This window comes from Dermacentor andersoni, chromosome 3 (genome assembly GCF_023375885.2).
Source record: "Dermacentor andersoni chromosome 3, qqDerAnde1_hic_scaffold, whole genome shotgun sequence".
Taxonomy (NCBI): domain Eukaryota; kingdom Metazoa; phylum Arthropoda; class Arachnida; order Ixodida; family Ixodidae; genus Dermacentor; species Dermacentor andersoni.
In genome coordinates, this window is record NC_092816.1 from 22,437,970 (window position 1) to 22,460,000 (window position 22,031).

Here is a 22,031-nt window from a genome sequence, read left to right on the forward strand (position 1 = left end):
TGCACAAAACAGAAAAAAAAACAGTTTGGCCGACTGAACACTAGGACAACCGGGAAAAAGGCCACCCTTCCATGAAAATCTGCAACTCGCGTCCTGACCACCACACCATGACTGGAATGTGTTGTCCTAATTGGCGAGATATAATGCAGGAAACTTTCCTATCCACGCTGAATTAGGTCGGCGCTCGTGTCTGCGCAGTGCAGTTACGCTGTAAGTGTGAAACGCCACATGTTGCAAAGTGTAACAGCCTGACTTTTGGCGTGGAAATAAGCCGAAGAGCAGATAAGTACAATCGCTGACTTTCAACCGGGCTTTGCACGGACAAGCGCTTTCAGTCGACGATAAGCAAACAAGAACGCTTGCCTTTCTCACATTTTGACTCAACGGGCGCTATAACGTAAAACTATTCCAAACTTTTCTATTCCAATTCTGCAATCAGCCCTCCGCGATTGGTGCAAAACTTTTTTGGACCACCCCCACTTCACCTGTCTGTCACGCGACGTCACGAAAACCGCGATAGCTCCCCATCTGATATGACGTATACACACAGATTATGCATGATTTAACCGAACAAAAGAAAGATAGTTATTTCTGATTCGACGCCTTTTCGCCAATAGCCCTCGGCAATTGGTCAAATGTTTTCGGGCTGCACCCACTTCACCTGCGTGTCATGCGACGTCACAAAACCGCAAAAACTCACCGCGTCAAAGTGACGTGTACGCGTTAAAGATGCATTAATATGCCGAACAAAACTGAATTTTCTTCTGAATAACCGCAGGCTGCGCCGTTCGGAAAGGAATAAAAGATGGCTGCCGCAAATCGCTCAAGCACTGGCTACTCGCACCTGCCGGAGAGCATGGGTTTATTTGCGTGTAATAAAACTTCTTGCGTGACCTTCTAACGTTTTCGAGCACTTTCGGCACGTTTACGACCCCGTTCTGCCAACTCTTCTTTGTTGAAGATCCGTTTTAGCGTCATTCTTAAGTTTCCGTTGCATGCCGGCGCGATTGTCGACGAGCCACCGTAAGCTAACTAAGGGAAAGCGGACCAATCAGAGACGCCGGCACCATTCGTCCGGTTATCGATTTTCAGTGCAGTGGCTCGGTCCCATCGAATCCCTCTTCACTTGAGCGTGCTCCTCGCCTCTTCTCAGCCAATTAGATAAGACAAGCCGCTCAGCGTAGGCAATGTTATTTGTTTTTCAAGCACACAAAAGTGACCTCCTATGAACGAGGAGAGCGTTTGGTTGGTCTGTTGAGACAACCCTGCGGGTGACCGCCCGATGCTTGCGTCGGCGGTTACGCAAATTTGACGTCAGGAGATTGGAATAAAAACATATTGGAATAGTTTTACGTTATAGGGCCCAAGCAGAACCAATGAGCCCAATTATTGACGTTACTAAGCACAACTTCATTTGGGCTCGCACATATGGGAGTGGCCACATACGAGCTTGATCTTTAAACCCTGGTATTAGTAAACAAGTCTTCGCTCGAAGGTCTTCCTCGATTAAGCAGCCCGCAGAGTTTCATCAGCGTGCCTTGATTATTGTTACGGCGAAGGGTTGCTTGAAAAACGCACCTTTACTGCAGCGTACTGTAAGAGAAATCCAAAGAACCTGGTTAAGACATTTTTTGCTTGGTAAACATCGCAGAGTGTCAATAAAGCGCAGTGACCAGTTCACTGGAAGGACGACACTGCAATCCATTTCCTCGAGCCGAGGTGGAAAACGATCTCAAGCACGGGGGAATCCTCGCCGCTGAAGACGCCCGGTTCAGCAACATTTTCGACAACCTTTCGGCAATCTGCGCGGTTTCCATTACTTCTGGGGCAGCATTGATATTCGTGAAGATATACGCGCCATGCTTACGGCTCCGTAAACTCCTTTCCTTCTCTTTGTTTCTCTCTCTGTCTTTTTCTTCATCAGTAAATAGAAAAGTATGCAGAAAGATGGTCGGCATTTTCTGCAAGCGCCCTGAAACTGTAATTGCAGAGAGAGATGCGTTGAGTTGAATTGATTTATATTTTACATACAAGTGTACACCTACGTGTGATGTGAAAAGAAAAACAGGAGAGAAAGCTGCATTGACACGCACCTTGACTGGTCCCGTCTTCTTCCCAACTTTGGCAGAACAGACTACATGGACTGAAAACGTTTCTTTGCAAACGTACGACACACCAGCACCTGTATATATATATATATATATATATATATATATATATATATATATATATATATATATATATATATATATATATATATATATATATATATATATAAATCGGTAACATAATCTTTACACAGAAATGACACCGATATAGGGCGTTGTGCTGCGTAGCACTAAGGGCTCGGGTTCGATTCCTGGCCGCGGTTGCCACATTCCGATGGGGGCCGGATGCAAGAACGCTCACGTGCCGTACCTTGGGGTCAGGTGTAGAAAACGAAGGTGACAAAAATTAATACGGAATTTAACCACGACGCCTCTCATAATCTACTGGGCAATTTGGGCAGCTTAAATACCAAAATTTTAAAATAAATAGTTAAATATATATGTTTTAAAACATATCACGAAAGAAAAACCATAATTATCTTATACTGTAGCGTACTATGCAAAGTTCTTTTAAGCAATGTTTGCGGCTCTTATTCAGTGATATCGAATTTTAGTGTGGTCGCGGTGCAGCACAACGTAGCGTCTGTAAGCCGTAGTTTGAGAAATTTGCACAAGAGACACCAAGCGTGGAGCATTCGCTCTGCAGCCAGTGAAATATTTCGAGTCACACCGTTCATTCTGTCGCCGGGCGATTGACCGGCGCAAGAAAAATGAGGGCGGCCAGCGGCGACAACGACGACATCCGGAGGGACTCGGACGACATCGACTTCCGGACGCGATGTCGTCGCACTGGGCCCGTTGGACGACCGCCAACGGAACGGCACCTTTCCCGCGGCCGGTTTGGGCCCAAACGTGGCTCCGGCCGGGCTCTCTCTAAACAAGCGGAACAGATGTCGACGCGGCGCCGACCGCGTCGTGAGGCCGCGGGCGCATTTAGCACTCCGCGAAAGAACGGCGCACTGCTGCCCCGCGAGACTGGGTCAATCGACGCGGCCTGTCGGGCACTGCCGGGTGTGTACACACGCGACGCGAGGCAGCGCGATCACGTTGCATTGCACGGATTTACTTCTGGGAAGATTAATCTCTTTTCGCCCTCGTCGAGGATTATATATGAGCTGCGACGACGTATGAAACTTCATTTCATTTCAGTTTACCCCTTGATGTAAAAGGATGTTGGCTGAGAGAAAGAAAAACTGGAGTTTTGCCCATAATGCGAAGCTGTGACGTGATAGCTGGCGCAACATTAGCGCTGGAAGTGTTGTACTATTTTCTGCAGTATCAATTCGAGTAAACATTCGCAGATGCGCGCGAACAATCTCCTTTCGAGAATAAATTGAAAACTTTATTCGTTTACGATTTACCGTATGCAAAGGACAACAACAGCAACGACGGCGGCGATGACTCTTTAATCCGAGCCGTCTTCCTTTGCAGAGGTCGTGTTCCTCAGTATGGAGAAGAGACGCAACATTTCCTTTCCCCTCTTTCTTATCCTCCTCCCTATCGTTTCTTGCCACTAACTTCCTTCATACTATTTCACCTCAGCGCTGATTTGTGGATTAGCTTCCGTGCGTACTGTCAGCCAATCACATTTGAGAGCGCTCACGAGACTGCAGGCACAGCATTCTAGAGGCGAAATTTGCTGTGGCATCGGTCGAGCGCGGTGGGGTGGGATCATCGCCTAGCTATCTACGAGTCCGGAGTTGGGGACCTGGCGAGTCTGCCTTCTTTAGTTTTTTTTATACGCAAATGATTTTTGAGGCTCCTACGACGGTCAGAAGAACCAGTGCAGCGAGTCCATAATAACTATCGTTATAAAGATTCCGCCTTATTGGCCGTTTAGAGCAGCTTTAGCAACTGCATATCCTAATACTGCATCCGTAGCGTAACAATATTTTAGCGTGAGAGAAAAAGAAAACAGAGAGATGAGGTCATAACTAATAATCAGAATATCTCGGCGATTCCGCGGGTTCTGCACTCAATTAAAGCGGCAATAAGCTCTGACAGTTGGCACCGCCATCATCTCAAGAACAAACTAGTGTTGTGGCCTCAACACATATCTGCAGTTGACTCACTTTTGTCTAGGGGGGATAAGACAAATAGTAAATTTGTTTAAAGGGTTAGATCACGCTTTCAGAAACTTGTTTGCATTTATTTAGAAGAAATAAATTAGGTTGATTATTCGTGCGGAAGTTGAAAAGGCTGAACGTCCAAATTTGAATTTCGCGTCCAATTTGAGGCGCAAGTGGCATCGGTGTGAGGTCACGGATTTCAAGATATATCTGTAGTGGTTAGATAGGTAAGCCGTCTATGGCTAGGATCCCGGGATTTCTTCGTGGCCTAACGTCGACAGAAAACTATCATCATTTATGGCTCATAACCCCAATTTCACCCGCCGTGGTTGCTCAGTGGCTATGGTGTTAGGCTGCTGTGCACGAGGTCGCGGGATCGAATCCCGGCCACGGCGGCCGCATATCGATGGGGGCGAAATGCGAAAATACCCCTGTACTTAGATTTAGGTGCACGTTAAAAAACCCCAGGTGGTCAAAATTTCCGGAGTTCTCCACTACGGCGTGCCTTATAATCAGAAAGTGGTTTTGGCACGTAAAACCCCATAATTTTTAATAACCCACACAACCGGACGCTTCGTAGAAAGATAGCCAAATTGAACAGGGACATAGAAAAGTACGCCCAGCAGCTATGCAAACAACAGTGGGAGGAAAAATGCAACAACATGGACAGTCAGATAGGAATGGCAAAAACGTGGAACATCCTTCGATATTTGTTAGACCCGGACGGGACAAAGTCGGCACATAAGCAAAATATAAATCGGCTAATACAAACGTACCGAGGGACAGAGCAGGACTTCCTCAAGGAAATCGAGAAAAGGTACATCTCGCAAGCGCTGCCCGTCATACACCCTGACTACACAGGGCAGGTAAATGACGAATTAGACAGCAAAATCGGCGAGTCAGAGGTCAGGGCAGCCCTGCAGAAACTCAATACCAAGTCGGCACCCGGACTAGACGGTGTAACGAATAAAACGCTAAGGAATTTGGACGATGAGTCTATAGCTAAGTTAACCGAATATATTAACGAATGCTGGGAGGCAGGGCAGATTCCGCAGCAATGGAAGACGGCACAAATCGTGTTAATACCTAAACCGGGCAAGCGACTGCAAATTGAGAACTTGAGACCCATATCTCTCACTTCTTGCGTGGGGAAACTCATGGAGCACGTGGTCCTAGCGAGGATAACCACCTACCTCGAAGACTGCGACGCGCTCCCGCCCACGATGATAGGATTCAGGAGAAACCTCTCAGCGCAGGACGCTCTGTTACAACTAAAACATCAGATCATAGACGATTCGGGCAGATCGACAAAGGCAATTCTCGGGTTGGACCTAAAAAAGGCCTTCGATAACGTAACACATGCAACGATACTAGATAGAGTAGGCGAATTAGGACTGGGAAAACGCACGTACGATTATGTACGCAATTTTTTAACTGGTAGAAAGGCGAAGATCACGATAGCGGACCTAGTTTCGGAGGATATCGAGATAGGCAGCGCAGGTACGCCACAGGGCTCGGTCTTATCACCGATGGTATTCAATCTGGCCCTAATCGGGCTGCCAGTCAAGCTGCAAGAAATCGAGGGTCTAAATCATACCTTATACGCAGACGATATCACCCTATGGGTGAGAAACGGAAGTGACGGGCAGATAGAACAAACGCTTCAAACAGCGGTGGAAACAATCGAAAAATATCTAGAGGGGACAGGGCTAACATGCTCGGCAGAGAAATCGGAGCTGTTACTGTACAGACCGACTCGCAGAGGTCGCAAACCAGGCAACTACAGGGAGGAGCTCACCCATAGAGAGGAGATACAGTTAAAGACGGCCGATGGGAAACCCATACCCAAGGTCGATAGGATCAGGGTATTGGGGCTCCTCATTGAAGCCAAGGGCAACAACGGAGAAACCCTCAGAAGACTGGAGGGAACTGTAGCGCAAATCATGAGGCTAATCAGAAGGATAACAAATAAACATAGCGGGATGAAAGAGGAAAACACGATCAGGTTAATACAGGCCTTCGTAATAAGTAGAATAGTGTACGTAGCACCGTACTTAAAATGGCAGGTCGCGGAAAAGATCAAACTAGAATGCCTCATTCGGAAAATGTACAAACTAGCCATAGGACTACCGATCAGCACCAGCACGGACAAGTTGCTGCAATTAGGCCTACACAACACTATAGACGAGCTCATTGAAGCGCAACGTACGGCACAATATGAACGCCTCTCTAAGACTAGAGCAGGCAGACACATCCTAGAGAGATTAGACATACGTTACCACACACAGCATGGTGTCAAGGTGGACATCCCGAGAGATACGAAGGAAAGATTGGTAATACCTCCCTTACCAAAGAACATGCACCCAGAACACAATAAGGACAGAAGAAAGAACAGAGCGAAGCAAATACAGAAGAAATTCGGCAGCGACAAGGACGCAGTGTTCGTAGACGCGGCTCGATACAGTCGCAGACGGGGGTTTACGGCAGCCGTAATCGATAGGGAGAAACGGTGCAAGACGTGCGCGACGATACGCACCACAAGTAACGAGATAGCTGAAGAAGTAGCCATAGCACTCGCAGCAGCTCAGACTAACGCAACCGTGATTATCAGCGACTCTCAGACGGCAATAAGAAACTTTGCCAACGGCCGAATCTCCCCGGAGGCACTACGAATTCTTCTTGCAGGAGGCCAAAATTACAAAAGAAAGATATACATCACCTGGACACCCGCCCACACCCTCGCGGAGGACGGCAACAACGAGGCGGCACACGACGCGGCTCGAGGGCTTACGGACCGAGCCGCAGTCGCAAGTGACGCCCCGACACCCTCCGGACGTGACGGTGCGGTAAATGAGTGGGAGTGGGAGGACAGAATGACAACATATAATGACATTACAAAACATTATAGGTTACAGAGGCGCATATTCCCGCGACCTCACGCAAAATTGACAAAAAAGCAGTCTGTCGCATGGCGGCAGTTACAAACTAGGACGTATCTGAATCCTGCGCTCTCGCACATCATATATCCGGATGTATATCCTACGGACAAATGCAAAACATGTGAATCCAGAGCCACTCTGGAGCATATATTATGGGAATGCCGAGGGCTAAATAACAATAAAGAAAACGCGGCCTCTAGCAGCAGCCTTCGCACGCGCTGGGAAGCCGCGCTGCTCAGCCCCGCCCTCGAAGATCAACTATGGGCCGTCCAGCGGGCCGAGGATGCCGCCAGGACCCAAGAACTCCTGGCTGTCACCTAGGCGGGGCCTTTGGCCCTCCCCACCAACTCGCAGGGCGCACAATAAAGTTCTTTCCTCCTCCTCCTCCCAATTGCAATGGCTCATACCCCCGTAAGGCAGAGGCTACAAGCACTCAGCAAAGTGAAGCTAACAGTGCATACACTCTTTGGAACCACGTATACAGCATACAGAACAGCGTTCGTTAAAATGAAGAACAAGCTCAAAACGGGCATCCGAACCACATAATTGATCGTAAGGCGCACCTGTGCGTACATGAAATGCGAAGCACGTAGCGCTCCCCGCATACGTTTCCCGGTAAAGATGACCGTTGCTCAAGCTGCCGCGGCGACGGCAGCTTGACTGCAGCATACGAAACAGGGAGTGACGTAACTAGACTTTCGTACGTAGAAGAAGAACCCGCCTAGAAACTGATTTGTGCTGTGCCAGTGCTATGGGACGGCCACGTATAGTCAGGACTCCTAAAAAGCAGCGTGCATAGGAGGCGCGCGGATGTCTCTTATCTCTGGTCCGCTCTTTGTAGGCGCACGAAGTAGCGGCGAAAGCCAAGTCGCAGGCCGTCGAAACGTCTTAGGCTAATAATTAGGTAAAGAACATGTGAATGTCGCCATGTGAACCTACGTCGCAATCGGTAATCGTTCTAGTCGTCGTTTACATAGAAGGGTGATGGTTTGGGCTAGTTGGTTTGTCACCATTTTTTCTGTGTGCCCTGTCCCCGCTTTGGGCTGTACCACACTGTCGTTTACAGCTTCGCTGTCCAACCACCTTCACAGCGTGGATTGGAGACAATATTTCCCAGGGAGAATCTGACGCGAATGCTCGTGACCGCATCTTATCAATCGAGGATAAAGCAGAACGGTAAAAATAACGAGCATAATGACGTTAGCCACTAATAATATTCATATATTCATGAACGTGGTGCTGCGCTTGCACGTAGTGTCTAAGAAATAGCGCATATGAATTCAGCGGTCACTTCCGACGTCCACAGTAGGCAACAGGACGGTCCTTGAGATGATTGCGCGACGCACTGTTGCAACAACCTTCAAGGCTGCAACAGAGAAAAGCCTCAATCTCTTATGCTATGCAGAACCTAATGCACGCACGAAAATTATTCGCTGTGTTACGAAGCCGGACCACACTATTTTTTTTTTTTTACTGTGTCATACATTATATTTTTTTCGGAATGAAGCCGGCACACGCTTTCCGAAAAGAACTTCGAGGTTTTCCAGCACCGAAGAGAAAGTCCGATAATAGAACGATCCTCCTTTGGTGACCGTGTTAGGAGCCCGTGAGCTTCTTCTCGTCCACCTTACTTGCGCTGACGAGAACGCGATGCCCGAGGGGTCCTTCACCCTGCTGGGACGCGAAGGAGGGCCGGAAGCACTCGCTTGTCGCGGCCAAAATGCCGCGTCACGTTCGCGCATCGCGACTCCGCTCCGAACGTGACAGGCGGCTGCTCGGCTGGGGTCCCAGACGGGGGCCAACGCCTTCCGGGCAGAGACGGGCTCGGTACGGCTTCGCTCGATGTTTGCAGCACCGCTAGGCACTTCGACCTTCCCCTCGTGAACTCTGCCTATATCGTAGCAAAAATCACGACGTGCTGTTAAGAAAAAGACGAGGCATGCCTCGTCGAAAAAGGAGGTGGCCAATAAACTGATAGAACGAAACATCGTTTCGTTCTATCGTTTATTTTTCTTTCTTCACTTGCGTTTCTCGAACAGGATATCTCAATGAACAGTACGAAGCCGCTGTTGACGGCTTCAGTGTATGTCTTGAAGCAACTTGGAGGTGAAGGGCCGACCATAAAAAGAAAAAAAAATCCGAAGACACATAAGCACTTCTGGTGAGTTATCATTTTGAGTCGTGAATGCGAAAGCATTGATATCCAATTGAATGCCGCTGAGCGGTCCTTTGGGGTATAAACTCCTCGCGGACAAGCGCGCACATTGAGACGCTTGACCGAGGTCAGTGCAATTCGATCCGTGACGTCGTGCTACCTTGCTCCTCTGCCACATAATCTAATGGGGACTCTCCCGGGTAAGCCGCGGTGATTTTGACGTCACTGTTGTCGTCACAGCGGGCTTGACAATGCAAATTTCGGTCCAAGTAGGATGATGTCATAAAGCGAAGTGCACAGGCCTGCTATGTAGGAGGCGCTGGTTTAGTGCAGTGGCTAAGACACTCGGCTTCTGAGCGTGGGGTCATTGTTACGAATCTCACAACCGCCAACGTTCTTCTCCTCTAATTTATTCTGTTTTATATACATTAATTTCTTTATAGCGATTGCCGAGACGAAGTCAGAACGCAGGTGAGAGCTTGCGCGGACAAGGAACGCCTGGAAAACGCGGGCTCCCGACAGCTAGAGTGAGGGTGACGCGGCGTCGTGGCGGTGCCCCCTCCTTTCACGCAACACCTGGCGCGCCAGCGCTCCAGCAGGTTGTTCCCTATCGCACGCTCTTCTCCTTCGAGGCGCGCACGTGACGTGGGCTCGCAGCCAATGGGAATTTAGGGAATTTAGGGAATTTAGGCGCCGTTTCGCTGCTACAGACACCAGCTTTTTCGGTCAGTTGGTCTTGTGATGTTTTCGCACCGAAACAGCATCGCAGAACTGATCCAGAAAAAAATCGCGATCCCGACTCTCCGAAAGTGGATGTCCAGCGAAGCTCTTGAAAACCACCACTACAAACTGCAGAGGGGCTATGTAATGCTTTATGGCCTTAGAGTAAAAGTAGTAGGGATATCTTAGAGTCATGGTAGGAATGGGAGCAATAGTAATTTTGACAGCACGCCACCTCCCATAGCGGTGCTGCAACAACACTGAAATCAGTTGCTAGGCTGGTTATTTAATATACGAAAAGCTAGGGACGTCACACTCCACGTCATAAGCTGCCGTCGCCGCGGCAGCTTGTGCAACAGTAATCTTTACCGGAAAACGTGTGCGGGGAGCGCTACGTGCTTCGCATTGCTTTCACGAGTGCCTTAGGTTCAATTATGTGGTTAGTATGCTTGTTTTGAGCTTGCTCTTTATTAAAACGTATGCCGTTCTGTATGTTGTATGCGTGATTCCAAAGAATTATGAACTGTTCGCTTCACTTTGCTGAGTGTTTGTAGCCTCTGCCTTACGGGGGTATGATTTTATTCCACCGAAGTTTATGGTGGCTTGCCTTGCTGATAAGAAGTTTTTGATATAGTTGTAGGTTCTGGCGCCACAGTTAGTGTCGGCGAGGCTTTGCAGAATATTTTTATGCAGAACGTTATCAAACGCTCCTTTCAAATCAAGTGCCATGATGGCCCTTGTGTGTGACTTGGGAGGTCTCTCAAGGAGGTCCTTGTACAGGTACAAGAGGGCGTCCTGCGTCGATACGTGAGGGCGAAAGCCGAATTGAGTGTTAGGTAGGAGGTTGTTCTCTTTTAAGTATCTACTGAGTCTCGTGTTGATGACCCTCTCTATGAGCTTCCCCAAACACGAGGTCAGCGATATCGGTCTTAGATTATCCAGTTTAAGGGGTTTGTTCGGCTTCGGAATGAACCGAACCTCGGCCTTCTTCCAGGATATTGGTAGCGTCCCTGTATCCCAATGCTGCTCGTTGAAGCACTCCACCAGCGAGGTGATGGTGAGTGATGGGAGTGATCCCATCACTCTAGGCCCGAGAAGAAATCCGCAAGGGGCGGTACTGTCACCCCTTTTGTTCAATTTGGCTAGAAAGATCACCCAGGCCTTCTCTAAGAAATCCCGGGTATCAAACACACATTGTATGCGGGTGATATCACTGTCTGGTACAACTCTGGGAGTGACGCGGAGGAGCGAGGAGCGTCTTCAAGCAGCAGCGGACACGGTGGACCAGTACGCCAGGGAGAGAGGCCTCCAGTGTGCGCCGGAAAAGTCAGAAGAAACCGAGGACACCCCTGGCGCAGAACATCACGGTGTATATAGACAACCACTCAGTACCGAAACCCACGGAGATCAAGATCCTAGGGCTGTATATCCCGCAGGGGCAACAGAACAGCACCGCTATGAAGAAGCTTACAACATCCACCGAGCAAATCCTCCGGATGATACATCGTATCAGAAATAAGCACCGTGGCATGAAGGAAAGGGACGCCATCCGCTTAGTGCGGACTTTCGTGATCTCTCGGATAATGTACGGCACGGCATTCCTTAACCTCTCCAAGTCGGAAATTGAAACGTTGGAGACTCTGATCAGGAAGGCCTACAAGACGGCACTGGCGCTGCCAAACTCCACGCCAACGGCAAAGCTCATGGCTCTAGGAGTACATAATACCCTCAAAGAGATGTGGGAAGCACAACGCCTCTCACAACTCAATATGCTCGCACTCACAAAACCAGGCAGAGATCTGCTCGAAAAGATCCATATTAATCTGCCCTATACGATATACCAAAGGGAAGAGGTACCACGTGATGTGAGGAGACGCATCAACGTGTACCCCATTCTGCGGAACATGCATCCCGCATGTAACATCGAAAGGAGAAAAGCAAGAGGGGAAGCCCTGCAGAAGAAATGGGACGAGCAACCTAACACCCTTTACGTGGACGACGCAGGGCCAAAGAATGGAGTGATGACTATTGTGGTCTCAACGCCTTGAGGATCGATGGTGAACTGCGCCTCGATGAAAACATCCAACTCCACTCACGCAGAGGAAGCAATTATTGCATTACCTATAGCATCTAACCCCAACGCCGATGTGCTCACTGACTCCCAGAATGCCTGTCGCAACTTCAATAATGGATTAATTCACAGGTCAGGGTTGTCACTGCTGATTAAGCATCCACCCAGCCAAGCCTCAGTCATCTGGTTTCCCGGTCACCTGGAACTATCAGGAGGAAACGAAGCCGCTCACAGACATACCCGAGCTCTTCTATACCGGGCGTCTTCCCCTGATGACCTTGAAGGGTGCTGCGACCTAACTGCTTTAGCAGTGTATGCTGACAATCTCGCACCATACAGAACAGCCAGGAAGGAGTACCCAACGCCACATAAATCCCTCAATAAGTTAGAAGAGAACACTCTTAGGAGACTACAAGCTAATACATACCCAACGCCAGCTAAGTTACACCAGTGGTACCCTACACTATACTCCCCGCAAACCCAAACTGTGGAGAGGTAGCTAACCTTTACCACATAGTGTGGGCTTGCCCATTTAATCCCATAGTTGACCCCATTCCAGATCCCTCAGAATAGCAGTGGGAGGCTATTCTGCTCAGCGATGATCCTGACCGTCAGCACTGGCTGTTGGGGAGGGCCAGCGCAGCAGCAATAACCAGTGGACTACCGGACTAGGCGGCCCACCCACGAGTTCTACGAATATTCTGCAAATAAAGATGTTTCAATCAATCAAATACGTGGGTATAAGCCGTTGCATTTTTTTTTTTTTTTTTTGCTTGCTTACGGCGGGATGATCGAGTGATTACGGGGGTAGGAGCCATTGACCATGACAGTTTTCTGTCAACGGACATGAAAGAATCCCGGGATCCTAGCCATATACATCCTTGCTGTAAAAAAAGAAAGATTGTATCGGTGCTCGCGATGATGATGGTGCTGTGCATAAAATCTGACCAATACTGAAGAATATATATAGTCTTTTACTTAGTCAACGCAAAAACGTATATAAAGTGCTAGCGGGGATTAGCTTGCGAATGCGAAAGGAACGTTTAAGCCACCTCTTTCGGTGACCACTGCTCAATTTAGACTTCTTTCAACACAACCACTTTGAAGGCGAATTGGCAGTTTAACTAAGCACTCGAGCTCTAAGCTGAGCCGTGTCCGTATACCGTGTCCGTCACCGTGTCCGTGCGCTTTTACCGCCTCTTCGGGGGTTCTCCAACTCGTTTCTCTCACTCAGCTTGAAGAGCTGACCATTCATTTTCCTATCTCTCCTCCTCATCCCCCATCTGGACTCGGCACATCCGTCCCGGTGCTCCAAATTAACTCATTCGCTGCATCGCAGTTCGCGTGGAACGTACCTGCAGCTGTGAGGAAAGGCCCTGCGGGGAGGGCGGGGGCATACTTCAGTTCCCAGCTGGCCCCGCTGCCGTCGCCTTGTTTCCAGCCGCTTCGCTCCGCCACCGTCGATCACCTCTCGTCTAGTGAGAAAGGTTCCACTCTGCTGCCCCCGAGGCGCAGCGTCGCGAACGTTGGTGCGTTAGCGTGAAGCCCACCCGTCGCCGACTGTCAAGAGCGGTGCGCCCGCCATTAGCGACAGCCTGCCCTTTGGCGTTTTCACGCCGGCTGCATCGCTTCTGTGGAGTGATGGCTGCGTCTCACGGCAGGCCACCGCCTGCTCGACCAACTGTTCGCGTGGCCTGGCGTCGGGCATCCGTTTTATCTGTCTTTCCACGCTCCTCACTTTCGGCTCTCCGAAAGACCGTTGTGCCCTCCCAAGGTTAGCCGCGTACGGCGCCACCCTGAAGGCTGCATCCTCGGGAAGGCAGCCAGAGAAGCCGCCGGAAGTCGTACTCGTTCTTTGCCTCGCTCGATTAAGAGTGTATACGCTTATCAAAAGCGGGTGCTATATCCCTCTTGTTGGAACTTCGCCGAGCAACTGTGACAACGCGGTCCTTTCATGTTGCCAAGGGTGGTTGATTAGATAAAGTTTTGAAAAACAAGAAGTAAAATTATGGCAGAAACTCCCCATTGGGGAGTTGTCATATAGTGCGTAGCATTCTTTGTAATCATTACTTATGAAGCCTATATTCTACCCTGGAAACCAATATTGCTGTATATTAGGAAAGAAGCAACTCTAAAGAATACCACGCACACTTTGACATCTTCCCCAGTAAAATCGCTTTTGCCACCAATCTTGCCTTTGGTAAACGAAAGAAGTTTTGTTGTAGCGCTTTTTTTCCCTCGCATAATTTTCCCGCCATGTCTGCGTTCCAGCGCGTCCTGTTCAGAAACTTAAACCTGTTGTTGCAGACGCAATTCTCTGCTTTCTTGCGTTTTCCGCACGTTTTTTGCCCGCGAAAGCTCTCGCCTGCGCTCCAAATGCGCATCGGTAAGGCCAAATCGAAACGCGCGACGCGTCTCAACGTGAGCTCGCTTGCCCTCGAAAAATTCATGAGGATTTTCTGTGCCGCTTGTCGGTGAATGCGCCCATGGCGTAACCCTAGGGAAGATTGTAAGTCGATTTGTTTTTGTGAGAGATCAGGGGCAACGATTTCTTGAGAACTATCATCCGAACAAGACTTCGCGATGTGTTACTGCATTGTGTCGTTTCTGCGAATGCCATGAGTCGACCAAGTGTGCGTAGTTTTCTTCATGAAGTCGTTTCTCTCAATATTTCGTATGTCCAATTTTCTTTAGAATCCAATAGTGGAGTTACGGGCAAGAAATTGTATAAGTACCTTGTAGATGTCATGTTGCCGGAACTACTGTATCGTACCTTGTGTGCTATCGGCCCCGAAGCAGACGTCCTAAAGAGGGTAAATAGGGGTGCCAGTGGGATCATCAACGGTTTTTCTTCTTTCAACTTCATAGCGGCACGGTTCCTGTCAAGTCTTGAGGCTTGCCCTATGACATGGTTAAGTTGATGTGCATGCACAGCCTACGCAAAACAAGAATGACTGTTCGAAAAGCAGATGCTGATGCCCGACTTGCCAGAGAGGATTTCATAAAAATGTCGCGTACGTAAGAGGAATCTGCAGGAACCAAAGCGAATCTCCAGTACGTATCAATGTGCTGGATGACTTGGGGTCATTGAAGTGTTTCTAACTCCCACAGGCCATCTAAGAATCACTGTCCTACCTTTTTATTGTTAATCATTATCAGTGTTATGATTCCTCAGTATGTGCATGCATTGTGTGTTTCCTGTCCGCGAAAAACCAGCAATAAAGAAAAGCGTCTGTGACGTTCACGTTCTCGTGACGCCTGCGGCAATAAGGACGTTACGTCCGCCGCCAAGGTCTGTGCGTGGTGGCGCTGGCTAACACTCCCAGGGTTCTACTAGGACACATAAATACCCAAGAAAGGGGATGGGAAAACAGCGCCGCGGTAGCTCAATTGGTGGAGCATCGCACGCGAAATGCGGAGGTTGTGGGTTCGGTTCCCACCTGCGGCAAGTTGTTTTTTCATCCACTTTAATTTCCATTAATTTATCGTTTCTTTGTTTCCTTTATTAAGCACAAGTAATTTCCCCTATGTTGTCCTTGGTGCCAGTGTTTGTTGGCTTCTTATGATATGACTATATACATATATATATATATATAATCTTAAGGGGAAAAAGAAACGTAAGCTTCGGAACTTTCCACCTAAGCTGGAATGTCTGGATGCCATGCATTTCCATGAGAATTGTGGGTGAGTCGGTTTTATAGTACTTGGAAAACACAACCTAACTGCTTTCCGTTGAACCATTTCAAGTGCGTTAATATTGTGTTTAGTGTGAAGATCCCAGACGGTGCGAGCGTATTCAATTTCATGTCTAATGAGTGATCAGTATGCATGAAATTTACTTTCGGGAGGCGCCTGTTTTAGTTATGTTGAAGAATACAAAGCTTTTGGAATGACGCAGCACGTACATGGGAGATACAATTCCAACTTAGGTTGTTAGTTATTGTAACGCCCAAATATTAATATTCGCTAACTTCAACATGAGGATGAGTTGGAAGACTGTAAGGAAACATCAACTTATTTCTTTTCTTGGTAATCTGCATGTAAACTGCTTTTCCCTGATTAAACATCATGTCCTATTTTTACACCATGAGTAAATGTTAAGGTTAATGTTCAAAAGTTCGTGAACCTCCCGGCAAGCAATCTCGTTATATAAGATGCAGTCGTCTGCAAATAAACGAATTTGTGCAGGCCCTTTAATAACATCAATGATATCACTAATTTAAAGCAAGAACAGGAGCGGTCCCAGCACACTACCTTAGGGTACCCCGGAAGTAACCGGTAAGTGTCGCGAGCAGTGACCATTAACGGAAACCATTTCATGTGCAAAATGCGCAATGCGCAAAAGACCGCATGACACTCCGTCAGGGTTCACCGACTGCCTAATTACTCTGATATTGACTACAGAATCGTTCACTCTGTGTCCATCTAATTACTGTCTCTGAAGAACACAAGCAACCAGTTGCAGAATCTGATACCTCCCGTAGATAAAAGATGCGTATTGCTTTCTGTATGCTGTTTGTATATGTTGTTGTGGGCTTCATTTCCTGTGGCGCAGTCTAACACATCACAGGGCAGGTTGCATGGACTGGGCCACAAACTCAACGCCGTACTCATTGGGTGCCTGTCCATCTGTGCACAAAGAGCTCCTTCTGTCTCGTTTTCCGTTTATTTGCTCCTGTAACATTTCATTGCTTTTTTTTTTCTTTACACCGACAGGGGATAGCCATGGAATACAAGCTGTGCTGCATAGTTCTAACGAAACACACAAGTCGAGAACACGATCACACATACGAGATAACGCAGAAATCCTGTGTCTGTGACTTTGTTTTCTTATAGTGTGTTTCTTTAGATCTTTAAGAATCAACTACCCTACGCGCAACCATTCAGAGGATAGCAAATGGGAGTTATTCTCTCGTTAACCTCCTTGTCTTTCCCCTTGTTCGCTCTCTCTTTCTCTCTCTCTCTCGCTAACCAGCCTGGTTGGCTAGATGTATATGCTTTTCAAGATGTTGCTCGAGTGTGAAAGCGTAGTCACAGCTTTCGTTCCTCCTCCATAGTGGCTTCCCCTGCTCGATACTTGTGTTTGTTTGCCGAAGCATTGCCACCTATACACGTACGTGCCTACGCATATGTCTTTGTAATGTCTTGTACTGTTATACAAGCATGTCGTTGTTTTTATAAACCTTCTCGACCCGCTATGATGGCGGCGTCTTTAATTAATGAAAACAACGTATTGTCACCATGATGCAGGTGGTGTGAGAGTCCATTTTCAGAGCGAAATAATTTACGTTCGAGAAAAGGCTCTCGAGGCGCTTCCTTTCCTTATAAACGTCTATGAATATACAATCTTATCGTCGACAAGCAGACAGTCTGACAATAATGATTACCGAGAAGCTCGGCAACATGCGGCGACGAAGCGAATGCAGCTGCAAAATCGCGATAACAACGATCGCTGTAATAAACTCAGATATCCTTAGCACTGATAAACTCTTGGCGCAATAAGCGGGGATGCCAGACGTAGCTTGCCTGCTACGCCATACGTTTTATAGCTTTAACTTCTGTGGTCTCTTGGAAGTTATGGAAAATTTTGGCCATGGGCGTCACAACTGAAGCCCGGCACAAACTAATTACCGGCATGGCGCTCTTTTGAACGGCTGTCAGCACTGCGGCGCGACATTTTTGCTGGCATTGCATCACCATCCTGCGCAGCGTACAAATACCGCGCCAACAGCGAAGAAAATGCGTCAAAGATACGTTGTTCATGGACACTGCCAGGAAGGTAAAAAACGCAATTCTTTTCTTATCACGAGTCTCGCCGAGGGACCTATGCCAGTGATAACGGCGGCCCGGTGGGGCACGAGCCAATGACGAAGGATAAAAAGCATGAAAATGAAACAGATCTGTAGAAAATACTATCTTCCGGTATTTTTTGATGATACATATATTTTTTTTCCCGTCGTCATCGGCTCAGAAGCCACCGCGACGCAGGAGCAGGCCATTTGGCGATAAGAACAGAATAATATCATAATCAAATCGAATATTGCAAATTGCAGTGCATAGTTGTTATTTCTTCCTTTATTAACAATAATACTGCAGGCCTGAAAAGGGCCCTTGCAGGTGGGGCATCAAGTAGGAGAAATATCAATAACATAAATATTGAGAGTTAAAATGGAATAGTTATACAAAGTTAAAGAGGCAAACAAACATACTATAAGAACTGCAAACAAATACCGAGTATTTAGCAACGCTCTTTATATTAAGACAATGAACAATCATCGTGACTCGATACAAAAGCATTTTAACATTAAAGAGTTAAGACTTAATTTCTGCAATAGAGTCAGTACTGTGCAGTGTTGTCAGACGTAAACTTCCATTCATAAATAGTGCGAGGGAAGAATGAATATTTAAAAGGAATTGGGTTTGGTGCTGAAGGAAGTTATTGATCCTACATGATCATATCTTGTTTGTCGTGTTCTCAGTGGTGTAAGATGTGACTGAGTGCGATGGGACAATTTGTTATGATTGATTTAAAAAAAAGTTACTGTAGTCTTTCAATTTTTCGTCGTTGTTGTATCATTGCAGTTTTTTTTTTTTTGCCCCCACTCCACCACTACGCGGCACACTGTAACATTTGGTATTCTCTTTTTCTGCGATGACACAACCAGTGACCATGTGCTGCCAGCCACTTAAGCGAGCCTAACTGCGGCGAAAAAAGAAAAAAGTCTAAGGCTCGCGCTAAAATAAAACCAGCAAACTCACGTTAATCTTGTCGTCTAGCTTAAACATCGCTTGCCAGAACCATTCGGCCAGGGCATATTTTTTTATTTTTTTTATGGAAATTTTATCAGTAGTGTCGAGCAAGCATTATTTATTATTACATTTGGAAACACATACACGAAAACCTACGCGCTCACTTGCTACACAGTCCAATAAACGTTAAAATCGGGCACACAAATCTAGTGGTGGAGCTCGCCCCCAATAACCAGCCAGTGCATGTTTGCCTTAGGGAAAAACTACATCTGTGAGCGCGAAATCGTACGGCCATAGTATATGGCTTCGCTTTTTCCAACGCGAGCAAGTTTTGTATCTGTGCTTCCGTATGCAGACTCCACTTCCCGCGGACTACAGTTTAATTCGTTGCCTATCTAATTAGTCCTTCGCTAGAAACAGCGTTCGGCGCCCATTTACAGCTCGTGGCTGCGTGCGTGGCTCGTTTTTCGTCTCCGTAAGTACTGTCCTTCAACACACCTTTGGTATACCACATAAGGATAGAGAACGAGAGTAAACATATCTCTATTGAATGCCTAGTACGATGCCTTCCCGCTCCAAGACAGCATTGAAGCGTAACACGAGAGGAAGAAAGAGAGAGAGAGGATCCATGTGCACTGGGGAAGGGAGACGATGAGTAAAAGGAACGATTAGTGATGAAGGGGAGGAGGTATACGTGTATATAAAACCGCTGTAAGCGTCGTGGCATATTTATAGCCATGTGTCATACAGCACGCGAATTAATGGAAGCCGATTACATAAAAAGAGTTAGACAGCGCATGACTAAGTGACGCTTCAATACAGCTGACATTAGATTCTTCGAACGTTTGTCCCATCAGGGTTAATTGATGCCTTCTGCGCATGGGCGACCATGCGTATTTATTCTTGGGTTTATACCCGAGCCGAGTGCGTTGAAAGTGCCGCCCGTGTCGCCAAGGCTGTTTTCTTTCGTGTGTGCGGTTTGTATGCATCCTATCAGCGGCAATTATGCTCCACAGCAAGTACCGACTAGGCCAACAAGATGTTGTTCCGATGTCTGTAGTCCAGTGGCTCGTAAAAAAGGCCATAGTTGCCCTTATAATTACGGCTGCTTTTTTACGTCAGGTAAAAGACCCAAAGCAAACTAATCGGAGTCCCGTCTGCTACTGACGCGTGCGATTGAAGAAACCCGTTTATCCCGTTCTCACGCGCACGCAACTCATTATGTGTGCACTTGTTTATGGCAGCTGACAGCGTTCACAATTTGACCCAGTGTCTCTGCTACTTGTGAAGCGTCTGTAGTGCCTGGTGAAAGCGACATCAAGCCGAATCCAGTGCACCATACTTGTATGGTTGCGTTTGAGCTTCTGAATCACACGGAGCTTCATTCTTTGTCCGTCGATGTTGTTGGCCCCATGAAAGGAAGGAGGGCGTTCTTGTCGGTTCGTGAGAACACATTGCGTGCTTCAGAACGGAATACCATAACATCGATCCAAAGACAGACAGAGAGAGCAGGACAGGGAGTGAACGTGCAGGTTGATGCGCGTGTGATGAAGGCGGCAAGGTATTATCGACAGGGAAGCTTTCAGGGGACCACCTGCGAGTGGCGAAAGGTCAATAAGGTATTGTCGATATTGAGTTAGTCGCGACAGCGCACGTGCTGCGGGTGCCCTGCGATATGCTAAACATAATGGACAAAATCAGGAGACGGGAGGAATAGCGCGATTTCGCGTCTGCGCAGACGTGCCCGAGGTGGAGGTGGTGAACTCGAGTGCCGTGGTGAACGAGCGCGATCGCGTGACCCTGACGTGCCGTGGCTGGGGCCAGCCGCCGCCCAAAGTGCACTGGAACACGACGAGGGTCGAGGCGGCGCCCTTCGACGTCGCCAACACGGTCTCCGAGCAGGTCGGCCCCGACGGTCGCCTCATCCAGGTTAAGACGGCCGAACTGATCCTGCACAGCGTGGACGGCACAGCCAGCGGAATGCTGCGATGCTACGCGGACAACGTCGTAGGCCGCTCCAAGGCAGAAGTCAGCCTCACCATATTTAGTGAGTAGCCGCATGACTTCTTCCGTCACCCTTTGTCGCTGATCGCTCGATTGGCAGGTGCCGTAATATAATCGCCCGGCTACTTCCGCCTAGACGATATTCGAGGCTGGTGCTTGCTGTCGATCCAGTAAGCGCATCGCTTTAAATGCACTTTGTACGTAGGTGAATGGGTAAATCAGAAAGAGTTGCAGCAAAAAGCACCCTTCGTACTTGCAACTCAAGTTGGACCGGGACACTGGTCAGTGCTAAATAAAGACAGGAAGACGGAAAAAGCGCGGGAGACAAGCTATGGGTAACATGCATATATATTTTTGTTCAAACTGTTTAGCGCTGCTTCATTGGTTGACTGTGTTTGCACTGTTTAACCACCAAATGACTCAGATCTTTTCTAGAGTTGATGTTTAGATCGACGATCACGGTAACTATTTTAGTATCCAAAAATTGAGTGATTTATTTATTTATTTATTTATTTATTTATTTATTTATTTATTTATTTATTTATTTATTTCCCAGCACCGCCCCGCTTCTTGTCCATGAGCTTGAGCAAGGGCTACTACCAACACATCAAATACGAAGCGGTGGGTTATCCGGCGTACAATTACACCTGGTACTTCAACAACCAGCCGCTGATCTTGGACGACAAGAACGATAAGAACGAGAAGAACAAGTACAGCGCCGTCAACGTCAAGACCGACGCTGCCATCTACAGAGGTACGCATTGGAACCTCGAAGGAGTCAACCAAGAGAAACGCAAGTAAGCGTGGTGGTCATGGGCAGCGCACTCTGTGTGTTAACTCCACCACACTATAGTAGTCGGCATTTCGTCGTAGAGCTTTTTTTTACTTTACGCTCTGCTCTGCGAGTGTAAATAAATGCCGTGAAATAAGCTAACTCTACCTCTCTTGCAAAAAATAAGCATGATCTTCTGCTGTATCTCAAGAGGCAGTCTATTGAAGGCAAGAAAGTCAATCGGAACAACAGAATTTTCGTACTGACTCCCGTGTGAGCTGCCCTATATTTAAAAGCCTTTGGAAGCAGAAGCTGTCACCCTTTAATAATTTTTGCAATTACAATGCAAAAGAGAAAATAGAAGTTTGAGGAAAGCCATGACAGTTGAACTGCAGTGGACAAAGCGAACCTTTAGTAAATTTACGGCAACGAAGGTCAATTAT

General features: G+C 47.7%; 1 protein-coding gene across 1 annotated transcript in view; it reads left to right on the forward strand.

Annotated features, from left to right (window-relative positions):
- The window catches only part of LOC126519053 (high affinity nerve growth factor receptor-like), a 176,867-nt gene that overhangs the window by 136,187 nt on the left and 18,649 nt on the right, over window positions 1–22,031 (forward strand). The window contains exons 6-7 of the mRNA XM_050168668.3: window positions 20,551–20,859; window positions 21,373–21,570. Coding sequence (XP_050024625.1) covers window positions 20,551–20,859; window positions 21,373–21,570 — 507 coding nt within the window. The remainder of the gene's footprint in view (window positions 1–20,550; window positions 20,860–21,372; window positions 21,571–22,031) is intronic.